We start from the raw sequence: 23666 nt of genomic DNA, 5'->3' as shown, positions 1-23666 counted from the left end.
GCATGGAGTCATGTCCATGAGAGGACTGAGAGTCCCCATTTGGTTTTACACCCAGGAGCTTCCGTTCACAAAATCACAGGATCATTTGGTTGGAAGAAAACGAAAAGATCATCGAGTCCAACCATAACCCAACTCCAGCACTGCCCCGTGTCCTGAGAACCTCATCTCTGTCTGTCCAGCCCTCCAGGGATGGTGACTCCAGCACCGCCCTGGGCAGCCTGTTCCAATGCCCCACAGCCCTTTGGGGAAGAAATTGTTCCCCACATCCAACCTCAACCTCCCCTGGCGCAACTTGAGGCCGTTTCCTCTGCTCCTGGCGCTTGTTCCTGGGGAGCAGAGCCCGACCCCCCTGGCTCCAAGCTCCTTTCAGGCAGTTCAGAGATCAGAAGGTCTCCCCTCAGCTCCTGTTCTCCAGTTGAACCCCCCAGGTCCCTCAGCCGCTCCCATCACACTTGTGCTCCAGCCCCTCACCAGCTCCGTTCCCTTCTCTCCACTCGCTCCAGCACCTCAAGGCCTTTCATGGCATGAGGTGCCCAAAACTGAAAATCCTCCCACCTCCTCTTCCCTCCAAACCATCTTTTTTCCCTTAACAACCCTCAAATTGTGAAGCACAAAGCAAGAGTTAAGCTGCAAGGAGAGGGCAGCCTCCCAATCACCTGGGACACCTGGGAAAGGAGAAACTGCAACAGAAATCTGCAGCCCTGTCGCTGCATCTCAGCCTGCCCTTGGTTTTCCTGCAGGAAACAGGATATTTTCTGGAGTGGAAGCACCAAGAGAAAGGTCACTCATGGTTCACACACCAGCAAGACAACCGCCTCGGCCGAGTCGGGGCAAAGCAAAACAGAAATGTTTCTCCATGGGCTTCCTCTGCTCCCACCGTGACTGGTGAGAATCAAACAATTGTTCTGCAGAGGATGGTCACAGAATCCCAGAGTGTCAGGGCTTGGAAGGGACCTGGAAAGCTCATCCTGCCCCCATGGAGCAGGAACACCCAGATGAGGTTACACAGGAAGGTGTCCAGGCGGGTTGGAATGTCTGCACAGAAGGAGACTCCACAACTCCCCTGGGCAGCCTGGGCCAGGCTCTGACACCCTCACCCCCAACAAGTTGCTTCTCCTCTTTCAGTGGAACCTCTTGTGTTCCAGTTTGCACCCATTGCCCCTTGTCCTGTCACTGGTTGTCACCCAGAAGAGCCTGGCTCCATCCTCCTGACACTCCCCCTTTCCATATTGATCCCCAGGAATGAGTCCCCCCTCAGTCTCCTCTTGTCCAGCTCCAGAGCCCCAGCTCCCTCAGCCTTTCCTCACACGGGAGATGCTCCACTCCCTTCAGCATCTTGGTGGCTGCACTGGACTCTCTCCAGCAGTTCCCTGTCCTGCTGGAACTGAGGGGCCACCACTGGACACAATATTCCAGGTGTGGTCTCCCCAGGGCAGAGTAGAGGGGCAGGAGAACCTCTCTGACCTACTGACCACCCCCTTCTAACCCACCCCAGGTACCATTGGCCTTCCTGGCCACAAGGGCCCAGTGCTGGCTCATGGTCACCCTGCTGTCCCCAGGACCCCCAGGTCCCTTTCCCCTACACTGCTCTCCAACAGCTCGTTCCCCAGCTTACACTGGAACCTGGGGTTGTTTCTGCCCAGATGGTGCAAAGCGTCCCCGGAAAGGCTCTGGCTCCTGCAGAGGGAAAAAGGGTGGGGAGAAGAAGCAGCCGCTCTGGGAAACGAGCCTGGGATGTCTCAGTGAAATACTGACAGAAAATCCAGGCTGTGGGAAACCACAGACAGCGTTACAAAAAATATTACATAGGATTGAGCGACAGACTGTGTCGCAGCTGCATCTCACCCATTGGACCCATCAGAAAGGGTTCAGACCAGCGTCTCCCTCAGGCCATTCATTCCCAGACTCTGTGGTGAGCAACAACTCTGAACATTAAAGAAAATCCAAGTTTTCCCTTGCAAAGCCACATCATATTTGCATTTGCTGCTTGGCTGAAGTGAGGGCAGCACAAAGGTATGAAGAAGACACAAGTGAACAAGGTATTTAATTACCTGCTCTGGGTAAAACAGGGGAAGCTGAAGGTTTAATGCATCTCAGAAGCTGCCAGTTGTGGTAGTTGCCTCTAATTTAAGATGAACGATGACCTAAAAGAGAAAACAGATCATTCATTTGATGTCCATATAAATAATAGTTACAAACAATGAATGTAACTGAAAACACACCATCCATAACATTTCTTTCTCTTACCTTTTTAAGACATTATTTCAATCTTTGCCTATGTTTGTATATTTCCCCTGTTCCCATAATAAAGTGAGGGGAATATACTCTCTTCCCATTTTAAGTGACATTTTGGTAATAAAAAATTAACAACAAAACAGATCTCCACCATTCCTTCATATTTATTTTATTCTCCTGAAATAGGTTGCTTTAAAAAATTTAGTATTCCCACAGTCCTGCTTCAATTACAACTATTAAGAGAGAAAAATTGCAGATGTTGGGAGCCCCTACCACTTTTCCAGGAATAAATAAAACATCGTGTATTAGTTTAACATCCCCAGTGGTCCAGCTGTACTAGTGGCTGAGTAGCAGTCAACAACATGATGGTCAGTGTCACCTACCTTCTTTCCCTCAGGATTTTTGAGGATGCTCAAAATATAAGCCCTACCCCAAAAATAAGCCCTAGTTACAATTCATTTAAAAAGACAATTTAAATAGCATCCAGGCAGCTATACATGAAAAAATGTAATCAGTTTTGGAGCAACAAACTGGGAAAATGACGCCTTTGTGCTTGGAAGACATTTGACCAAGGATCTAAATACCAAGTAAAAGCCCAAGCTGGTTGAGAAGCTCTAGAGGACTGCTCGCAATGCATCTGCAGGAGAAACAAGTGCCCAGAGCCAGAGAAGACGACGACCTCTCCTCCCAGATCTCCTCAAGAGCTGGAATCCCTCAGGACCAGGTTGCTTATGTCTACGCTTTGGTCTCTGGTTGCACCTAGACCTCAAAGTCTTGCCCTGTTTTTCCCCATGGTGTTGCCAGATGTGGATAAATTGGTCTCAGTTTTGTACTGTACGACAAAATAAACCAACAGAGGTGATAAAAACACCCAACCCACCTACTCCAGCGTGTTTACCAAAGTTTTTAGTGTGAAACTGTCAGGCTCTAAGTCACCAGAAGGAGAAGGCACAGACAAGTCACCGCCTTGACATCATTCAGCAATGCAAATTGTGCAAGAAAAACGACCCCCATCTGCAGTCACACGTCCGCCCTTCCTGCTGCCGTTCCGCTTAAGAGAAGCGAGTAATTGTGTTATTAACGCGGAGGGAAGTGAAACTATCTCAGCTCCTGACGGAGCGAAGCGCAGCCCACCCGGCTTTCCCCTCTGGCCGAAACCCCCACTTTGCTCACCCACAGCTCTGCTCCAGGTGCATTGCAAAGGGCTGGGACCAAGCTGGAGCATTCACCCTCCAAAATCTTCCTTTCCATGGTCTTCAGCCTTGGGGGTCAGCTCCTTTCCAGCATGACAGAGAAAAGCCAGCCTGCCAGGTTTCATGATGGGCATGTCCTCTTGTACGTACACCATATTCCTTGCTGTTGTGTAAGAAAGTGGAAAAAACGGCCAGGATTTATGGCTCTGTGGTTTTTTTTTTCTTAAACAAATTAACACAAAGGTGACATCATTGTTTTATTTGAAACCTCATACCTGAAGGTTTTACCTGGGAGAGACTGAAAGCAGGCTCTCAGCTTTCAGATGGAGCACTGAGTTAACACAGGAATGCCGGAGGGGAGAAAGTTCAAACAAAGGCATCGATTAATAAAGTAGAACTTTCCCTCCTGGACTCCATCATCCTTCTAAAAAGAGCAGCTGCTGATCTGTGACATCCCAGAGACACTCAGCGCAGAATCACAGAGTGTCAGGGACTGGAAGGGACCTGGAAAGCTCATCCAGTGCAATCCCCCCATGGAGCAGGAACACCCAGATGAGGTTACACAGGAAGGTGTCCAGGTGGGTTGGAATGTCTGCAGAGAAGGAGACTCCACAACCTCCCTGGGCAGCCTGGGCCAGGCTCTGCCACCCTCACCCTGAACAACTTGCTTCTCATATTCAAGTGGAACCTCCTGTGTTCCAGTTTGCACCCATTGCCCCTTGTCCTACCATTGGTTGTCACCCAGAAGAGCCTGGCTCCATCCTCCTGACACTCCCCCCTCCCATATTGATCCCCAGGAATGAGTCCCCCCTCAGTCTCCTCTTGTCCAGCTCCAGAGCCCCAGCTCCCTCAGCCTTTCCTCACACGGGAGATGCTCCACTCCCTTCAGCATCTTGGTGGCTGCACTGGACTCTCTCCAGCAGTTCCCTGTCCTGCTGGAACTGAGGGGCCACCACTGGACACAAGATTCCAGGTGTGGTCTCCCCAGGGCAGAGCAGAGGGGCAGGAGAACCTCTCTGACCTACTGACCACTCCCTTCTAACCCACCCCAGGTACCATTGGCTTCCTGGCCACAAGGGCCTAGTGCTGGCTCATGGTCACTCTGCTGTCCCCAGGACCCCCAGGTCCCTTTCCCCTACACTGCTCTCCAACAGCTCGTTCCCCAGCTTACACTGGAACCTGGGGTTGTTCCTGCCCAGATTCAAGACTCTGCACTTGCCTTTGTTCTATTTCATTACATTTCTCCCCGCCCAGCTCTCCAGCCTGTCCAGGTCTCTGGATAGCAGCACAGCTTCCAGTGTCAGCCGCTCCTCCCAGTTTGGAGGGTGAGGCCGCCAGGCCACAGGTTGACATGTAAAACCAATTTATTTCCGTATTAATGAGGCTCAGGAGAGTGTGAAATGTTTGTTCCAACTTCACTCCAGTTCTGCAGACATCAATTATTTTTTGGGGAATAAGACAAAATCGTGAGCCTAACCTGAGATAAGATCCCTTGGTAGTTTACGAAGTGTGAGATCCTACCGTTGAGCTCCGCTTTTGTGCAAGACCTTGCAGAAGGGATCAGGTGTGCAGATGTGATCTGGTGTGACAAAAGCATCCTGAATCATCCCAGCACCAAAAAAACCCCAACAAACCATTAAAAAAAAGCCCAGGAAGGTGATTTGGAAGAGGCAGAGGCTGAAGAGCTTTAACCACTGCAGTACTCACGGTGCCGCACAAAAAGCACTTTGGCCAACATCCATTTCCTTACTGGTGGGTTTGTCCAGCACTTTATAATTATTCAGTCGCACACTGAAGCTGGCAGAGCGTGCTCTGTTAAATTACTATTTAAAAGTGACTGGATACGGCTTAATTCTCCTAAGCAGAGCGTGCTAAGGATAAAAAAGAACTTCATAACCTTGATTTATTATAATAACTCACTTGAAGGCTTCCAGTCTCCTACCACCAAAGTCTTTCATGCAGCTGAAGCTGCAACTGGTGGTTCGTTACCTGTCATCGGGTACCAGGAGGTTTTGCAGATAGAGAACAGCCCATAACGCACTTGCTCACAGATTTAACACATTGGTATCTATGGAGAGCCCAGGGAGAGGTCAGACACGCAGCACACGCTCACTTATTTAGGTTGAAAACAGGTCTGTGCTTCCCGTTATCCATCAGGTTTTGTCCGGCCCTGATTTTTAGCTGCGTTAAACAAAGACATCAGGGCCGAATGGGGCTGGTGTGTCTTACCGCAGGGACGTAACCCAGCCCGAATCTTTGCAAACAACGGTATTTTGCAGCTGGAGCACAAACAGGGGGGTGAACCAGCTGCTTTCACATCTGGCTTTGGAGCATCTGAAGATGCTGAGGCCGCGCTGTGCAAACGGGAGCAGGCTCACGACCTGAAATTGCAAGTTCAAGAAAGGATTTAAGCAAAAATCGCTTTGCAAAACATACAGTAAAACATCCTGAGCGGCAGAACGCTGGAGATAAATAAAGGTGACGTGTGCCGGGGTGGTCGCTCATTTACAAGGCTCCTGCTGCAGCTGGAGAAAATCCCCAAAAGTTTTGGTTGTAGAACCTGAGAGCTCACAAGAAGATCTGACACTACGCAGAAGAGAAGAACAGGCAGGTTATACCTCCCTACATTTACTGTGCAAATGTTGCACGCAGGTAAATCAAAAGCTCTTGACATAGCTAGAAAAACATGGATTAAAAAGACAAAATAAATTAAACATGAAGCAACTCCAGGTAGCTCACAACATGTCTGCAAGCGCAAGGAAAACCAACACCCAGCTAAAATTGCCAAAGAATAAACAACACTTGCCATATACAATGGGTTTTATTTCCTGATCACCAAATGCCCAAGAAGATGAAAAGCAAGTCTGGGAAAAAGCAGATTGATGAGTGATCGACTATGGGGACAACGGTGACGTTTGGTTCGAGCCTCTCAAATCCCTTCCGGTCTTTTAAGGCGATTTCAGCATCTCAGCTCAGTTCACGGTCACCGCAAAAGATTTTCTGCAAAGATTTGCTCAGCCTTATTTCTAGATCAAGGATTCAAAGCAAGAAGTATATTTTTAAGAACTCCATGTCCATTGTCCGTGTCCCTACAATGTTTTGTTGAGGTTTGTTGGTTTGGTTTGATTTTTTTAAGAGGCTAACGGAGAACATTCCACATTAAACATTTATTGAGAAATTCCATGTCCGGGCTCCCATGTCTCTATTAACTTTGCCCTCTTGTGGGGAGGTGTGAGAATTCATTCAGCTGTATGAAAAATCCGCTTAACATACAAATTAACAGGTTGAGCATCACAGCAAGAAGAGCTTCCTGTGTTCATTTACCACTTAATCAGTTTTCCTTTCAACCAGATTATATCTCAGTGCAAGGCGGACCATTATCACTTATAGAAATCCAACATGTTGCACTCCTAACTATTCAAAAACCTGTTTTTTAAATGGAGAACTTATCCTAGAGCAGGTGTCAATGATACAATTCTCTGGCTAAAGATTCCACCAAATTATCTGTATTATGCAATAGTAAGAGCAGCACTTATAGCAGCACGCATAGCACTTATAGCTGTGTCCAGAGCTGTTTATAACATGTAAAGATGTAGCTAGAACTGAAAAATCAGTATTGAAACACACAGGTTCGGGAATCACTCGGGGCTGGTTACATCTCAAATACTCAGAGAAACTCAGTTTTGTGTCATCAAATTAATATCAGGCTGTGCGTTACTTTCATTCATCGTCATCCCCGTGAAAATGGAAGAGGGAAAAAATAGAGGCGGCCATCTGGAAAATACATCCTGCGTGTTAAAGAAATTTAGAATAAATGTAGATTGTCAGAAAAAGCCAAGGCAGGGAAGGTTCCAGCCGCAAGATCAGGGCCATCTGCTCCCGGCTGGTTTTGGCACCTGAAATGCAGCCACAAAACCAAATGGCATTTGCGAGTGGGAGGCACAGGCAGACTCCCAAAAACGTACGCTCACCACTGCGTTTTAAATGGGGAAAGAATCCCCAATTTCAAGCAAATATCCCTCTACTCAGGTGAGCTTCTCGTGCCGTTTCCATCTGCAGCCAGATCAGCTCTCAACGGGTTGCATGGCGCTTCAAACCACACAGAGTTCTGAGTTTTATTCAAGCAATAGACAAAATGCTCCTTCAGCGAAAAATAATGGATATCCTGCAGGATTCTGAAGGCAAGACTGGGGGATCGGACTGATTTCTGTTACAGGAGCTCCAAACAGTTGATGTTCCAACTGGCCAAAACAATTAAATCACTAGTCGAGGTGGGGAGAATAATTCAAATAGCTGTTTGGGCAATGTGGGCTAGAAAAAGTGATTGGACATTTGTGGCGAGGAGACATAGAACCTCTTTGCTCCTGCAGGAGGTCCGAGTTGTCAGTTGGCCTGAAGTTCATCGCTTCAAGGTGAATTTTTGATGCAGAGAGTTTGGAAAGTGCGTCCGAGTTCACAACCATGATGCAGTCTCCTACGTCTTCCTAAAATCACCTATTTCTTCCTAAAGTATTGAGAGAGAAATATTGAAAGATCTCTTTTTAAGCAATCACGCAGAAAATCACAGTCCCGAAACGTCTCAGTGCACCAAACGGCGACTCCATTTTCCCCATCCCCGCACAGTGGATAACGTGATAATCCACACTGATACCTCCTCCTGAATTACAGCAGAGTTTATTTTAATACTTTGTACAGCCAGCATTGGTCTCCAGGAATAAGTTACAATCTTACAGAAGTGAGTCCCCCCCAAACCCACCCTTAAGGAATGTTCAACTTCCAGCATTTCTCATTTTTGAGGGATGTTATTTATAGGGTAAGACGCAGTCTGAAGGATGGAAATCAACTTTAATCTGTGAATAAAACTCCTCAGAAGTTCTCAGGGTTTACTCGCATCTAATTGGATTCACGAACAAGCGCAGAGGTCGTGTCTTTCAGGACTGCGCTGAGGATACATTCATCTCGGGGACAATTTTCTGGAATTGGACAGGGTTTTGTTTCATTTTTTCCCCACTTCACACCCCAGGGTTCTGCTATGCAGATACATCCTTTACAGCCCAGTAAAATCAAAGCCTCTAACAGATTTTTCCCACAAGGTACTTGTATGCCCACCCCACTTCATTTATTCGGTTGTTCTCAGCACCACTTGAAACATCTTCATTTCTCACCGTGTGTTTTGTTCCTTTAGCGCAGCCGAGAGGAACGCACCTCGATATTGCGATCAACAACACGCAGAACAAATAAATACTTCCAAATCCTTTTAAACAGTAATGATGTACGTGTTCCGTTCCGGCGCAGAACGTGGTTATCTAAGAGGTAAAAGGACTAGGAGACCCCTTGAGTAAAGGGAGGAGAAAGGAGCGAGAGCCGAGGAGGAATTCCTCTCTTCCCTGCTCAGTGCCCAATATTAAGCGATTCACATTCTCTAGCGCAAATAAAGCAAAAAAGAGTTTGTATAAACATTGCTTTCTCCCTGTCTGAAGAGCAAACACAACCCTGAAACAGCCGGGACAGCTCTGGGAAGCACCAACCGGCAAGAAAGAGCTGCAGGGCTCACAGAGTTTAATGCGCTGTTATTAATAAAAGGAACAGACTTTCCCTACAGACTTTCTAACCTCTGATGAAAGCTGTTTCACCAAAAAGTTCCTCCTCATCCTCACAGCTGCCCCGGAGGGGTTTGTACGGGGTTTATAGAACATCGGTGCAAGTTAAAAACCCCAGAATCCCTGTCAAAGGGTTGAGGAGAGTTTTACTCGCCCTGACTGAACAGGTGCAGGTGAACACTTGGGTACTGGGGGATTTTGTTTAATTACAGAAAGGTTCAGTCAAGTCTTAAAGCCTTACAAAGCCATTTAAGCCAAAATCAAGGTCCTGATTAAGAAACTGAATGCTCCTTCCTCATTATTATGAAACATTTCGCAACAGTGATTAGAAAGCATAAGAATGCTTTTAAGACTTGGTATTTTTTATGACAAAAGGAAGACAAGCTCGCTGTGCTGTGCCTTCCTTTCCTAAAGGGGTCAGCAAACTGTGGCAAAAGGGAAAACATTTTGCTGCAGAGAACAAAACTGTTGCTAAAGCCATGGAAACTTTCACAGAAAAGGACCCAATGTAGCACCGTACTCCACAAGAGCCTCCCAAAATGCTTTACAACACAACAGAATTACACTTACAGGAACATCATATATCTCTCCGAGGTATATTGTCGGATGCCGTGTAGTGGGGTTTTTTCCTTTTAAGAAATTATGACCCAGTTAGAATAAAGCAAACCCTTTCTCTTAAGTGTTCTGCTCAACATGTTCTATATATACAACCCTTGAAATATACTGAAAAATAGCTGCACGCGTTTCGTATCGTTAGACTAGAGAAGGGCAGTCCAGACAGACCATGCTTCTCAGGATGTTAAAAAGATAATTATTATAATAAAATCCAACCGGACTCGCTCTCCTCCAGCACTCACGCAGGCCCGAAGAAGGGAAGGGAAGGGAAGGAACAAGCAGTTTTAAAACGGGAGTCTTTCACAAAACACGCCACTTACAAATCGCAGGTTAATTTTCCTCAAGCAGTCTTGTATCAAATCCTTTCTTAAATATTTGAGGTCAGCGATGACATCTGGTGCCACGTGCACGCGTCAGCTTCCCACTCAACCAACGGCGACCCTGAGGATTTTCCTGGCTTGGTAGGAAGAGGAAACGTAACGCGATTCCTGAAGAACGGCTGGTCCTCCGCTCCCAAACTCCACGCGATTCCCTTGATGGTTCTTGTAGACGCACCCACATTTTGTTGTTTTTCCTCGAGTCCGCGTTTTTCCCTCTACCCAACATGCAGATTTCTCCTCCCGATCATCCCCATCTCGATGTCCCAAGGAAACAATGCATGTCATCCATCCAGAGGTTTCCCCAGGTAGACCAAAGTCACTTCTGTGTTGCCGTACACAGCAGACACTGCCGGGTACAGGCAAACTTTTGGCAGTCCTCTGAAGGCAACTCCCAAGAACTCATAGCCCCGCTCAAACGCTAACGTTTTGTCTTCCATGTCCAGGATAACTCGAATCCTTTCGCCTATCTGGAAACAGAGACAGCAGGAGGGAAATAATAATAAAAAAATACATAGAAATAGTCAGCGCGTTCAAACGGAGATGCAAAAATAAAGCATAGCCCGTGTATAATGCCGCAGGTGATTTTAAAGCAAGGCTTTCCCATTTCTTGGTACTTCTATGCCAGGAATTTCTCAATTTCACCCAAATGCACCAGGATCCCGAGTACCTCTGCTGCCCGTTTCCAGTGTATCTAACCACCGACATGATAACGAACGGAACTCTTCTCATTCGAACCTCGCGGTGCAAGAACATCGAGAGCGAGCAGATTACATCCAATACTGCGGAGTTTTAACTTTGTAATGGCCTGCAAGTTACCCACACTCTGTATTTAGATGTTGCTGTTGCTGAGCAGTAATTGCTCTGAGAAGAGCAATTTTAAAGATAATTGACTTGTTTTAGAAAGGTAAGGGCCACATATAAACTAAACCGGAACAGGCTACTGATTACGCAGGTGCTGTCGCTCACGGAGGGATTCCCCCACTGAGACAGAAGGAAATTCCAATGCAAAATAAGCCTGAAAAATCATCATACATATGCATACATACACAAGCGAAACCAACGCTAAACACAGCAAGCGACTCGGATCCGAGCACGCACTGTGCTCCCTGCGCTCATCTAGTACACGATGTCTTAAACATAAATACAAGCCCCAGACACCAGCAGCAAGCACAGCAGGATACCCACAAACTCCACAGCCAGCCCCACACTGGGGATTTCTTCCAGCCAACTCGTTTTTCTTCTCACTAACACAAGTTTCCTTTAAATTTTGTTTTCTATGAGCAGGTCGCTGTACACGTCTTGATAAATACAAAATGTATCACTCATTTGAGCTCTCGCCAGTTTTTACAGAGAAAGCAGTGATTGCATTCACACACACGACCTGGCGACTCCAGGCTTCAAAACCTTTCCTCACCTTGTTGCTGCAGAAAGGCCTGGACAGGGACAGCAGAAAATGACCACAAAGGGTTGAGTCTAGAAAGCGCCAGCCCAATTTGCACATTAGGGAAGATGCAAATGGAAAGAGACCTGAATCTCTTTTAACTATGGTAATTTTAGGTATTATTTGCAAAAACAATAGGTATAGTCTTCAGATAGAATTAAATGCTTGGCGGTGAACTTTTACATGAAATTTAGGAATATCAGATACAAGTTACTACACAGATCTTCACCCAACACTGAAACATAAGCCAATGCTTGTACAAAGCCACAGCGTTATGAGATGGACATTATAACGCTTAAGTTGTAATGCAAGGAAATCCAGCAGTCAAAATGTAGTTGTGCGAGCAACCAGAAGAACAAAGATAAAACATTTCTATAGGAAAAAAAAGGGTGGGATGGCACTTGCTCTTTAATAAGCTGAAATTATCTGAACATCACATCCTGGCATCCCAGCCAAGGGACGTCAGCGATGGGAACGCAGCCAGCGAGCAAACAAGCAGCACTCAGCACCGCTGCAGGTTTTTGCAAGAAGACTCTTAGCTAAGCACTAACCTCAGCTCGCACCGCCATACAGCAAAGGGGTCAAACCCCACAGATGCTCACCTTGCTGTGGGGAAAGTCCTTACTTCAGAAGGCTACAACAGCTTTTTCAGCTTCTATTTCAAAAGACAACATGGTGTCTAAACAGACACCCGTGTTACACCCTCTGCACGCAGTATTTGAAGTAAAAGCGGGGAAACAACTGAGGGTCAGAAACGACGGTGAACGCCACACACAGGTGTAGCCTGAGGTGAATGAGGGGGAAAGGCGTCTGTAGAAACTAAGAAGTGAAGAAAGTAAAGCATGAAAAGGATAAATCTCTTGCATTATTTTTTCTAGGGCAGATAATTTAATGTTACTTGTGTTACTTTTGTTTTTTTTTCCCTAGGTTCCTAATCTCCAGGACCTGATCTAGTGCTCTGGAGCCGTAGTTGCAGCAGGAAGAGAGCCTTTTAAACCAAGCAATTATGATTCTCTTGGGTACTGACGGCCTGCTAAATCTCTTGGAATTGCAAATTGTGTCTACCCAAAAGCAAATACCAAGTCAGAAAGTGAAAACAGTTGAGTTCTTTGAACTAATTTGTTATTTTATCAACTGGTTTATCTCTCTCAGCACAAGACATAAACCACGACAGTCTCACTAGGATCAAGGATATTCAAAAAGACCGGTTGAAACTGCTTCGATTCCTCTATAGGCATAAGAAAGATCAAAGTGTCAATGTTCTTTTTAAAATGTAAGTTTTTGCTAAGTACCCAGCTAGTACGGATATTTTCTTTCAAACAGACTTATTTAGAACATGGATGCAAATCTATACAAGGTGGAATCACTTGCCTTCTGCAGGGAAGGTAATGAGACCCACTGGAGGGGGCATTCACAGAATCCCAGAATGCCGGGGAATAGAAGGGCCCTGGAAAGCTCATCCAGTGCAATCCCCCCATGGAGCAGGAACACCCAGATGAGGTTACACAGGAAGGTGTCCAGGCGGGTTGGAATGTCTGCACAGAAGGAGACTCCACAACCTCCCTGGGCAGCCTCACCCCCAACAAGTTGCTTCTCATATTTAAGTGGAACCTCCTGTGTTCCAGTTTGCACCCATTGCCCCTTGTCCTGTCAGTGGTTGTCACCCAGAAGAGCCTGGCTCCATCCTCCTGACACTCCCCCTTTCCATACTGATCCCCAGGAATGAGTCCCCCCTCAGTCTCCTCTTGTCCAGCTCCAGAGCCCCAGCTCCCTCAGCCTTTCCTCACACGGGAGATGCTCCACTCCCTTCAGCATCTTGGTGGCTGCACTGGACTCTCTCCAGCAGTTCCCTGTCCTTCCTGAACTGAGGGGCCAATTCAGCAGACACCAGGATACACGAGAAAGTCAGATGCAGCAGAGCTCCCAGCCCACGCCGAGCCCCACTCACCTGGTATTTGGGCGCATTATTGCACTGCGGGAAACTGCCATTCACCTCCCCGTTATGCAGCAAGTTATTGTCCACCAGGTTCCAGCCCCAACTCTGGTCGTCGCTCCCCAGCAGGGCCACGTAGCCCTGGCACTGCATGGCCGCTCGCTTCGTGGCGATGCCGATGACGGCCACGGTGCCCAGCGGGCCCTCCCACCACACCTCCCAGGCATGGCGGCCCTCGCTGAACCCGATCTTGGTCCGGGCCCCATCCGTGCTCTGGGCGATGGGGTTGCGGTGCAGCGTGAAGCCGTTCTTCTTGATGTAGACGTTCCGTGAGCAGTCGTTGGTGCTGAAGGCGTGGTGGAAGGCACGGACCTGGGGGAGGAGGAGAAGGAGGTGTAGGAAACCATTGCCTCACCAATAGAATAGGCCCAGGCAGGATCTCTCAGCAAAGCATATTTTATTATTGATTTTGCAAGACTTTCTACCTAAAGGCAGGCATACAGAATAGGGCAAAAAGCCCCTGCTTATATACCCCCCCCACAAAATTCCCTCTCCTGTTCCCCATTGGTTGGTACTTCAGGGTTTACAAACTACCCGACACCTGCCTCAGTTTACCTGTCTCATTCATCTAATTCTAACAACCCCCTTCCCCTTATCGATCTGTTTAGAATATGGATTCCTGGCTCTTTGGCTCATCTTCCCCCAGATGGACTTTTTAAACACAGGTACCAGCACGTATTCCGGGATTAGTTGGAACAGACTTTGTTTTACATTAAAGATTCATAGTCTGATGTCTCTCAGTCCTTCCCCCCCAGGCTGGGGTCAGGCACCAGGTTTGTAAAAAACAACATTCCTTCCTTAAACGTTCCTTACAGAGGGTGGGGGGAGGTAAAATCCTGTCATGGTTTCCATGGCCCCCACTTGGCTTGTAACAGGTGGGCCGAGGGGCTGGGGGGCGTCCCCGAGCGGCTGGGGGGTTGCTGAGAGATTGAGGAGGGGTGTCCCCCAGGGGCTGGGGGGTGCTGAGAGATTGGTGGGGTGTCCCACGGGGCTGGGGGGTATGCTGAGAGATCGGGGGCGTTCCTGAAGGGCTAGGGAGGGTGTCCCCGTGGGGCTGGGGAGTCCCTGAGAGGCTATTGGAGTGTCCCCTAGGATTTCTGGGGGTGTCCCCGAAGGGGCTGGGTGGGTTGCTGAGAGATTGGGGGGGGGCTGTTCCCGACGGGCTGGGGGGGCGCTGAGGGACTGGGGGGGGTGTCCCCGACGGGCTGGTGGGGGGGGACCCTGAAGGGCTGGGGGATGTCCCCGAGAGCCTGGGGGGTGTCCCCGAGGGGGTGCGCGGGGGTCCGGGCTCACCTTGCCCTTGTACGTGGGCACGTTGCAGAGGATGTCTGTGCGCAGGGCCTCCTCCGCCAGGCAGCGGGCGGCCAGGCTGCGCCACACCTCGCTGTTCTCGTCGCCGTGCAGGACGTGGTGCCACAGCTTACACACCAGCGCGCAGCTCCGCAGCTCCCGCAGCTCCAGGTACGAGAACACCAGCTCCAGCACCCGCCCCGGCAACCGCCAGCCCGGCCCTCCCGCCGCCGCCGCCGCCGCCCCCCCGCTGCCGGGGCCCGCAGCCATCGCCTCCCTCCCGCTCACCGAGCCGCTCCGCGGGCGGCGGGGCCGGGACCGCACAGCCCGTCCCTGGCCTGGCCGGTGCGGCGGGCCCCGGGCCGAGCGCGCTCCCCTGCCCGCCCGCCCAAGGGCCCTCACGGCGCCGCCATCACCGCCGCGGGGACCCGGCCCGCCCGGCGCGCATGCGCGGGAGCGCCCGGCGGAGCGGAGCCGAGCGGAGCTGAGGTGAGGCGAGGCGGCGCGGAGGGGCGGGAGCGGCCTCACCCCACCTTGTCCCCCTCCCGTCCCCTCCCGCCGGTGCCCGGTGCCGGGGGACATCGCGGGGCTCCCCTGAGGAGCCGGCGGGGGCGGCTGGTTGCCCCGCGGCCAGGCCTAGCGGGGCGGGAGCGGCCGGGGAGAAGTTCCCTCAGAGCTGCGGGTGAGGCGGCCGGAGCCTTCTGTCGTTATTGAATCCGCGAGGCTAACGTTTTCCTGGTTTGAATGAGTTCTAGATGCTCTTTAGGCTCGGCTCAACGGAAATCATGTGCAAAACATAACACAGTGTATATATATATATATATATATACATATAAATAAACCTTTAATAGCCCAGTAATGCCATAAAACCCGTGACAGCCGTGGCTCCGTCCCACAAACCCGCGTTGTTTGTTGTCTGTGCCCCTGCCCCGTATGAGCTCCATTCCCCTCACAACCTGCTCGTCTCTACAAAACTTATGTTTTTCTGTTGCTCTTTTTTTCCCCCACACTTAATTTTTTGGGGATTTGGGCCCCTAAACAGTCTGGGCTGCTGTGGGCAGTCACATAGTAAAGCTCGATGGACATGCTTTGAGGCCAAATTAAATGTGTTGCAAGCCTGGTTTAAGTTGGTAGTGCTTATTTAAAAAGTTAAACTGTTTATCTGTTTATGCTTTAGTGTTTACCAGCCACAAGAAAATTACCTTCACTTTGGGAACACAAAGTCCACCTGCACAACAGTTTAAAATTTATTGACACAAATATATGCTTTTAAACTGTGGTTAAGGCAATTGCTTTCAGCGTTCATCGGTTTATCCACTCCCACCAGCACAAGTTTCTCGCTCCAGGTTTTGCGAGGCTGCTTTACAAGCTGATTTAGGTACGGACAGTGAAGAGATGCTGCCAAATTAACGTATGCTGTGATTAAGTTACAAAAGACATAGCCATCATTAACCAATCGACATGGTCAATGCTTTCTGACCACCTGCAAAACGGGATATTTCTCAAGTTTTAGATCCTCTGCATGACAAGAGGGAGACAGAAGATTAAGTGACACATTGTTTAGAAGCAGAGTGGTTAATTTATATTTAGCTAATAATAGATGTATCGTAAGTAAGAAACTAAAGAATTAGAACTAACGTCATCAATTACTTCTTAGTATAGGTGTATAGTATGTCAAAATTTTCAAAAATTGTAACGCATACGTAATAATTATGTGAATATAAGCAACGCGAGAACATCCAGTCTTTGGAGCACTTACAGAGGATGATCCCCAGTGTTCCCCAGCGCTGATAAAATAAAGAATGCCACTTAACAGTAGAAATGACTCTGCTGTTAAGTTTATTTCTCTGTTTCAACAAGCCAGCGCCTGGGCAGCTGGCTGACAGACAGACGGATGCGTGTGCTCTCACCCAGACTGCAACAATGCGACTGATTTCCCTGCAGACAGGCTTTACCAGTTTGACGTCTTCCCCTCGCTCCTTTCCAGTACATCCCATTTTGTGCCGTGTCCTCGTACGCTGAGGAAGCAGCTCCTACCTTGGCAGCCCCGTCAGAGCAGCGGATCCACTCCAAATACCACACAGGTACATGTGGCAGCACCACTGCCCTTCCACGCTGTTCTGGCTGATGTTGATGCTCTCTGCGCCAAAGCTCCATTTGGGTCCTGACCTACAGAAATGCCTGGTTTAATTGGACACTAGAGTTTCAAGAAGTTTGTATTACAGTCAGCAGGGTGATCTTGTTGTTTCTACTGCTTCTGGAATATTGTGTCCAGTTGTGGCCCCTCAGTTCCAGCAGGACAGGGAACTGCTGGAGAGAGTCCAGCGCAGCCACCAAGATGCTGAAGGGAGTGGAGCATCTCCCGTGTGAGGAAAGGCTGAGGGAGCTGGGGCTCTGGAGCTGGACAAGAGGAGACTGAGGGGGACTCATTCCTGGGGATCAATATGGAAAGGGGGAGTGTCAGGAGGATGGAGCCAGGCTCTTCTGGGTGACAACCAGTGACAGGACAAGGGGCAATGGGTGCAAACTGGAACACAAGAGGTTCCACTTAAATACGGGAAGGAACTTGTTGGGGGTGAGGCTGCCCAGGGAGGTTGTGGAGTCTCCTTCTGTGCAGACATTCCAACCCGCCTGGACACCTTCCTGTGTAACCTCATCTGGGTGTTCCTGCTCTATGGGGGGATTGCACTGGATGAGCCTTCAAGGTCCCTTCCAACCCCTCACATTCTGGGATTCTGTGATAAGCTTTTTGCCATAATGAGACCAACACCAGCTCAATTCAGTTTTTCTTTTTTTGTTTCAGAGGTGTCTCTGAGCCATGGCAGCCAAATGGACTGGTGGACATTCCTCCTCTATATTGTGCTTGAATGTAAACACGGAAGGGCTGGTGGCCTCGGGCGCAGAGAGAGGCGAGCTCACTCTGTGGGATGGCACAGGCTCTCCAGCGGGACAGCTCCAGCTCCCGGAGGCAGACGATGTGACATCCGTGGTGTTCTCTCCTCGCTGTCCCACCAAGCTGTACACCGCTCATGGAGAAACTATCAGTTTGCTGGATGTCCGGTCCCTCAAGGAGCCCACTGAACGCTTCCACGTGAACGAGGAGGAGATCAACTGCCTCTCCGTGAATGAGACCGACAGCTTCTTGGCTGCAGCTGATGACTCGGGGGCCATAAAGGTTATAGACTTGGAGAAAAAGAAAGTCAGCCGGTCCTTGAGACACTCAAACATCTGTTCCTGTGTTGTCTTTCGGCCTCAGAGGCCTCAAAGCCTTGTTTCCTGTGGCCTGGACATGCAGGTGATTTGCATACGAGTAGATGGTTGTTAGAGAAGCGAAACGGTAACTCCCCGTCTGTCTCAGCCGCCGGAAAGCTTCTTAACTCTTCTAAAGTAGCTTTGGCAGGGAAGCTAACGGTGTCGAGGCTGTTTGTGCCATTTTCTGCTCAGCGGTTCCTCTCCCGGTTTATATCTTCTTTAATACTCATGGTCTAAAAGTGGGCGGGGTGGAGGGAAATCAGAATGTGGTGCAAAACATACTCATGCCAGATGAGCTCCTTGTTGGTCACAAAACCAGGACGTGTCCCTAGTGTTCACTTACGGCTGCAGACAGATAGTTAGGAAAACGCAAAATGCTTGAAGCAGACAGGGTCCTAGCAAGAATACTACAGGTAGATAAACATCTTTCCAAGTGGTGTGTTTCACTGTAAGGACAAGTTATTTTTATGATTTTTCCTTTCTTCTGATTAACCTCTTGGAAGCATTAAGTGTACCTTGCCTTTTATGCTTCTCTGTCCTCATCAAGAGGAAATTTTGTCCTTTGCACGCCACTTATGGAAGCGCTCTGAGAAAAACCGTGTGAGGAGCTAATGGGAGTCTTGAGGTACGTTGCCAGGTTGACCACCCAGAACAGATGGTTTTCAGTAATTTCTTTTCCAGTGGTTGAGATCTGACCACACTCCTGGTCTAGCTAGAGGTTAAAACTATCACTTCTACAAAGGCTTCTGTGGTTCTAGCGGTGTCAGGGTGAAGTTTGCTTTGACAGTGTTGAACAGTTTCACTCTGTGTTCTTAAAACCAAGTGCATCTAACACGTACTAGAACAAATCCAGGCTGATATTTAGTATAAGTGGTGTTTTTCCATATCAAAGTTGATATTTAGGTGAAAGTCATTATCCCCAAACAGTAGGAATCTGTTAGTGTGTTTTTGTATGATAAAAAGAGCCTTTTTCCACGTTGAGGCTGGTTTTAAGATACATCATTTCACAAAGAGAAGCTGTGCTGCAATCCTCTGAAATGCTGTGCTGCAACATGTCTTTGCACAAGTAACACGCTCTACAAGCATCAAAACATGTTCTGGGCTCACATGTCAAACCCTCGGTGAAGCTGTAGCTGAGAAGAGCTGAAATTTAGGCTGCTGGAGTTTCTTCAGAAGTTCCATGGAAGAGGGGAAAATGCCACGAGGACAGAAAATACTTAGCGTGCAGAAAACTTGTCAGCACTTGATGAATTCATAAAGCTGTTGCAGTGCTGTGATGAAAATCCAAGAATTTGCCTTAAGCATTAGGACGCAGCCTCTCTGATTTACTCTGCACAGTCCTTGTGGAAAGTTTTCCACTTCGTCAGTAGCAAAGTAGTTTTAATGAAACAGCAACAGCAGTCACTAAAACAGATGTGAGAGGGAACAACATATTTTAGATGTCTTAGTGTGATTTGGATTCCAGAAACACAGAGCCAGTGTGACAATTCTTTTGTGGCCTGAATTTAAAGACTCCTGTAATTTCTACTGGGGATGACTAGTGGAGGAATATTTTTATTACATTTTTAATTAATATTATTTTTATTAATAATGGTACTGCATTAGACTGACTTGTGCTTTCATATCTGTTGGCCTTGAAAATGTTCCTCATCAATTCAGATCCTACAAAAGTACGGATAGAATTATCTTTAACTGACACGGTATAAATCTATAGTACTGGAATTGCTATATGAGGTTCCATTTGAAGGCACAGTTCTTGCTGCATGAGGGGCTTGGAGGAGGGGCAGTGTTTGAAAAGCAAGTTTAAAAGCACAATCTCCCCCATCTTGTCAGAAAAAGCACACCCTGCCTCGACATAGGGATAGCACCAACTCATTTGTTTAAAAAAAAAATAAATATATCTATTTCTGTTTAAAAACGAGGGCCTGAACCACTATTTGTCATTTGCTGTTCCATTTTTCAAACATGTTCATGGAAGTGATTATTTTAAGATAAGTACGTCACAGAGACAGAAGTAAAAATCAGAATGATAATGATCTCCATTTAGTGCTAATGTTTCTGTGTCTCTCTTAAATAATTGATGATTACTACTGCTGAGATGAATGCAAAAGGATTTAGAATGGCTTTTTCATCCATTTTGCGGTCTGAAGGTCTGAGTCACTGACTCCGCTGAGCGGGGCGGTGTGAGGCTTGGGAGAGCTGAGAGATTTGCCATGTTATTGAGTGAAGTTCCCCCGCTCCTCAACACATCTTGATTCTCTCGCACTCATGTGTCGCCTTTGTTCTGCTAGAGCAAGAAGCGCAGTTGGGTTTTGGCTTGTTTTTTACTCTTAGTAAAGGGTGCGATTTACGTAAAGTGGACAAATTATCAATTCATGCTCTTTTTCTCAAGGTTATGCTGTGGAACCTGCAGAAAGCTCGCCCCTTGTGCACCACAAACCTGCAGGAGTGCGAAACGGAGGAAGACGGTCCGCAGCCAGCCGGCCAGTTCTTTAACCCACCGCTGGCACATTCCCTCTCTGTCGCATCATGTGGCAACATCTTTGGCTGCGGAGCTCAAGACGGTAAAGTCAGAATATTCAGAGTCACTGGGGTGAAGTTTGACCGCGAGCTGGAGTTTCAAGGTCACAGCTTGGGCGTATCGCAGGTCCTCTTTCTGCCAGAAGCCTACTGGTTGTTGACTGGAGGAAATGATGGGAAGGTCTTGCTCTGGGACGTCAGCAGTGCTGTTGGGAAGCAGCAGAAGAGTCCAGCAAAATCTCTGCAGAGAAGGAAAGCCCAAGCACCTGCTGCTGCCAGAAAAGATGGGAAGCTCAACAAAGTGGCTTCAAATGACCAGGCTGGAGTTTTACCCAAGCTAAGCATTGAGCATGGGGAGAAGGTGAACTGGATCTCCTGCGCGGAGATCAAAGGCTCCAAGAGAGTCTTAGTCGCTGATCAGAGTAGTTCTATATCTGTGTATCCATTGCCAGAACCTTAGACACTGAGATGTTTATAGGAATTTTGGGGGAAAACCACTTCTCGGAGCGTTTGAAATGAGGTCAGTCCCACCCAAAACCTGCTGCATCCTTGGGAAGGGATTTGCTCTGAACTCACGCGAGTCCTCACTGCGTAACTGGCCTCACACTCTGTTTTTCATCAGCTGTTGGTGTTTGCTGCAGCTGTTCCTCACAGGGTTGGCAGTTTGCTTCTTGAACTTAAGTGAAACGGGTTTCAATATATTTAGGGGTAATATTAGTTCATGACTAAGCTGACGTAGTTAAGGTTGGGGGAAGAAATTCACGCTAACGGGGACACCCACGATGCTAAGTGAGGATGCTGACCTCCTTGCATTTTGAACTATTGCAGTGCTTTGCCGTTACTCTCCCTGTTAAATTGTGGCACAGTTCATGTAAACTGGCCATAGCGTAATTATATTTTTCGTTCTTCTGTCAGCAGCTGCATATAAGACTAGAGAAGTATCAACTAATGAGTAATCAAATTAGTTTAACTGTCACTTTCACACTGCAGTAAATGAAGGAGCAGGGGAAAATGTTAACATCTGTTTAACAGCTCAGCTTTTATGCAGTTAGCTGTTTAATCCAGGGGAAAATAACTACTACACTTGTCAATAAATGTTTTTTCTCTCACTGCTCCCTTGTGCTTATACTCTAATATTGCCCGACTTACACAAAATTTTGTCAAAAGGGGTGTTGTGTACCCCACCGCGGGGGAGTACAAAGGCCCAAAGGCTCCTCTTTACCCAAATACTTCCACTGTCTTCCCAAAGCTTTAGAAGCACAACGAGCAGAACTTGTTTTGCACTGGAAACACTTCTTCATTTGCAAGTTGAAGGGTGGGGAGAGCGTAAGTAAGTGGGAACACTGCAGCTCTTGATGTGTTTGGCTCATGCTGGATTTCCCATGGAACGGGCAAATAATTAAAAGAAAAAAAGCTGTATTTTTTTTCCTCAGGCTGTCCTTAAACTTTCACAAACCCAAATGCCTGGTACTGGCTGAAGATCCACTTCACTGCTGTGCTGTCTTGTTTCACCAGCGTGCTGTTAACAAACACACATTATCTTTTTGATAGCAAAATGTCCAGGTCTTTGTTTTGCATACCCAGCTCCCAAAAACCATTAGCCAGTTGTGCTGGCTGTCCATCCGTTATGGAAGAGATTCCAACCGTCTGAGCTTAAATATCCTCTATCCTCAAACCAAATACAGCTGTCATCCAAATCTGATGGCAGAAAAAAATATAAAGGCAACAAAGCAACCTGCTTGTACGGCCTTCAACAGCAGGAGGCTTTGGCCCAAGACACGGACTGGCGAGCACAACAGCAAAACGAAGCCAAAACGCAGCCAAAAAAGCAGAATAGTGTAGACACCCCCTTTTTGTGTCCCCTCTAAATTAATTTTGCATGTGAAGACAGGATCAATGGGTCAGTGGAAGCACTCTGGGTGTGTAGTTCAGCATGTAACATGTTCAGGAGCATGTGGCTGTGCATCTCTGACCTATATTTGGATATACGGTCTATAAAAAGCCTCGATACAACCAGCCTGTGGCAGGAGTCAGATCCCCGGTCCCTGTTGCTGCCGCCTGCTTCGGGAGGGAGGATCAAACCCGCTCCGGCTTTTATTTCTTCTCTTCACGTCCTGTGGTGGGATGGCTAAAGCCAGCATCTCTCTGCGCTCCCTGAAGGAGACGTTGAACAGGTCACTGAAGGGGTGTGATCATTTCCTTGGGAAATAGGATGTAAATGTACATTGTGGGTATACGGGAGGGCAGTAATTAATGAACCTGCTGTTTCTCCTTGTCGGGGCGGGAGGGGGGACAGAGCCGCAAGCCCATAGTGGGCAACGGGAAGTTCAGGTTCATGCTCTGCTGTAAATGGGAGATTTGGGGTGAAATTCTGAATTTGTGACAATGACCCAGAGTCTGGAGGGTTCAAATATAAGAAGTGCTTATCATTAACAGCAAAAAAACCCCTGAGAATGGACCTTTCTTATAAGTTTAAAGAAAGAAAATCACTGTCGCTGAGGAACTGGGACAGAGGTGATGCTGATTCACGCTCCACTTTCAAAGCTCTTGACCAACAGGTTCATTGGCTTCATGTCAAACAATCGGGCCCACATGTCCTGCTGCAGCACGACAGTCTCTAAGCAGCTGGGCAAACAACAACCGCGGGATCAAATGCAAGGTGTGAGCGTGGCTTTTGAGGAAAAAAGACTTGAAAAAGGGTCTGGAATTCTCCACAGTTAGGGACAGGTGAGACAGTGTTCCCTCTTGGAGGATTTTCACGTCTGGATTTTCATATACTACCTTTAAAATACTGTGCAAATGGTATTAAGCAAGAAATGTGTAAGTCAGCGTAGGTGTTGTACATAGAACTCTGGTTTACCTATAGCAAAAATTATTGCTATCGAGAGTATCACAGCGGATGGAATGAAGTACTTCTGATCGTGAAATTAGTGATTATAAACTGACACCAGCTGATAGACTTAAAGAAACTGCTCCTCTGGTCAAGACACTGATATTGTTCACCAGCGGCTTTTACGACTCCTGATTGCCACAACAGTAACTAAAAAAAAGAGATTAATTAGAGACCTGAGCAGAGAAACAGAAATATGGGAACTGCTCCTGAAAGAAAAAGTGAAAATTAAGTCTGTGTGAAACTGCTTGGAGTGC

General features: G+C 47.8%; 2 protein-coding genes across 7 annotated transcripts; one reads left to right on the top strand and one right to left on the bottom strand.

Moving 5' to 3' along the window:
• Nucleotides 1–5538: 5538 nt before the first annotated feature.
• FBXO45 (F-box protein 45) lies at nt 5539–15163 on the bottom strand. 4 transcript variants are annotated; one of them, XR_013922493.1, is made up of 4 exons: nt 14751–15163; nt 13413–13769; nt 9599–10490; nt 5539–5809 (listed from the first exon to the last, which is right to left on the bottom strand). XR_013922493.1 is itself a non-coding variant. In XM_080349392.1 (3 exons), the coding sequence occupies exons 1-3, from the start codon at nt 15015–15017 to the stop codon at nt 10305–10307; spliced, it is 810 nt and encodes a 269-aa protein (XP_080205518.1). In that variant the 5' UTR covers nt 15018–15163; the 3' UTR covers nt 8197–10304. The 4 variants fall into 4 exon arrangements, 1 of the variants encoding a protein (XP_080205518.1); XR_013922494.1 differs by lacking the exon at nt 5539–5809 and adding an exon at nt 7326–7932 and having other exon boundaries at nt 8594–10490; XR_013922495.1 differs by lacking the exon at nt 5539–5809 and having other exon boundaries at nt 9645–9657; nt 9964–10490.
• WDR53 (WD repeat domain 53) lies at nt 14812–21509 on the top strand. 3 transcript variants are annotated; one of them, XM_080349391.1, is made up of 4 exons: nt 14812–14918; nt 16735–16831; nt 17551–18042; nt 20392–21509. In XM_080349391.1, the coding sequence occupies exons 3-4, from the start codon at nt 17566–17568 to the stop codon at nt 20977–20979; spliced, it is 1065 nt and encodes a 354-aa protein (XP_080205517.1). In that variant the 5' UTR covers nt 14812–14918; nt 16735–16831; nt 17551–17565; the 3' UTR covers nt 20980–21509. The 3 variants fall into 3 exon arrangements, with proteins under 3 accessions (XP_080205517.1, XP_080205515.1, XP_080205516.1); XM_080349389.1 differs by lacking the exon at nt 14812–14918 and adding an exon at nt 15054–15236; XM_080349390.1 differs by lacking the exon at nt 14812–14918 and adding an exon at nt 16090–16125.
• The last annotated feature ends 2157 nt before the right edge of the window (nt 21510–23666 follow it).

This window comes from Nesoenas mayeri, assembly GCF_963082525.1.
Source record: "Nesoenas mayeri genome assembly, chromosome: 9".
Classification (NCBI taxonomy): domain Eukaryota; kingdom Metazoa; phylum Chordata; class Aves; order Columbiformes; family Columbidae; genus Nesoenas; species Nesoenas mayeri.
This window is presented reverse-complemented; position numbering and strand designations above follow the sequence as displayed.

Bases quoted from the DNA above. Each gene is read 5' to 3' on its own strand.
- FBXO45 (XM_080349392.1), bottom strand. From the start codon at position 15,017: ATGGCTGCGGGCCCCGGCAGCGGGGGGGCGGCGGCGGCGGCGGCGGGA. The intron at 13,770-14,750 runs GTGAGCCCGGAC...CTCCTCCCCCAG, and splicing joins TGCCCACGTACAAGGGCAAG to GTCCGTGCCTTCCACCACGC. The intron at 10,491-13,412 runs GTGAGTGGGGCT...CTCTGTTTCCAG, and splicing joins ATAATGCGCCCAAATACCAG to ATAGGCGAAAGGATTCGAGT.
- WDR53 (XM_080349391.1), top strand. From the start codon at position 17,566: ATGGCAGCCAAATGGACTGGTGGACATTCCTCCTCTATATTGTGCTTG. The intron at 18,043-20,391 runs GTGATTTGCATA...CTTTTTCTCAAG, and splicing joins CCTGTGGCCTGGACATGCAG to GTTATGCTGTGGAACCTGCA.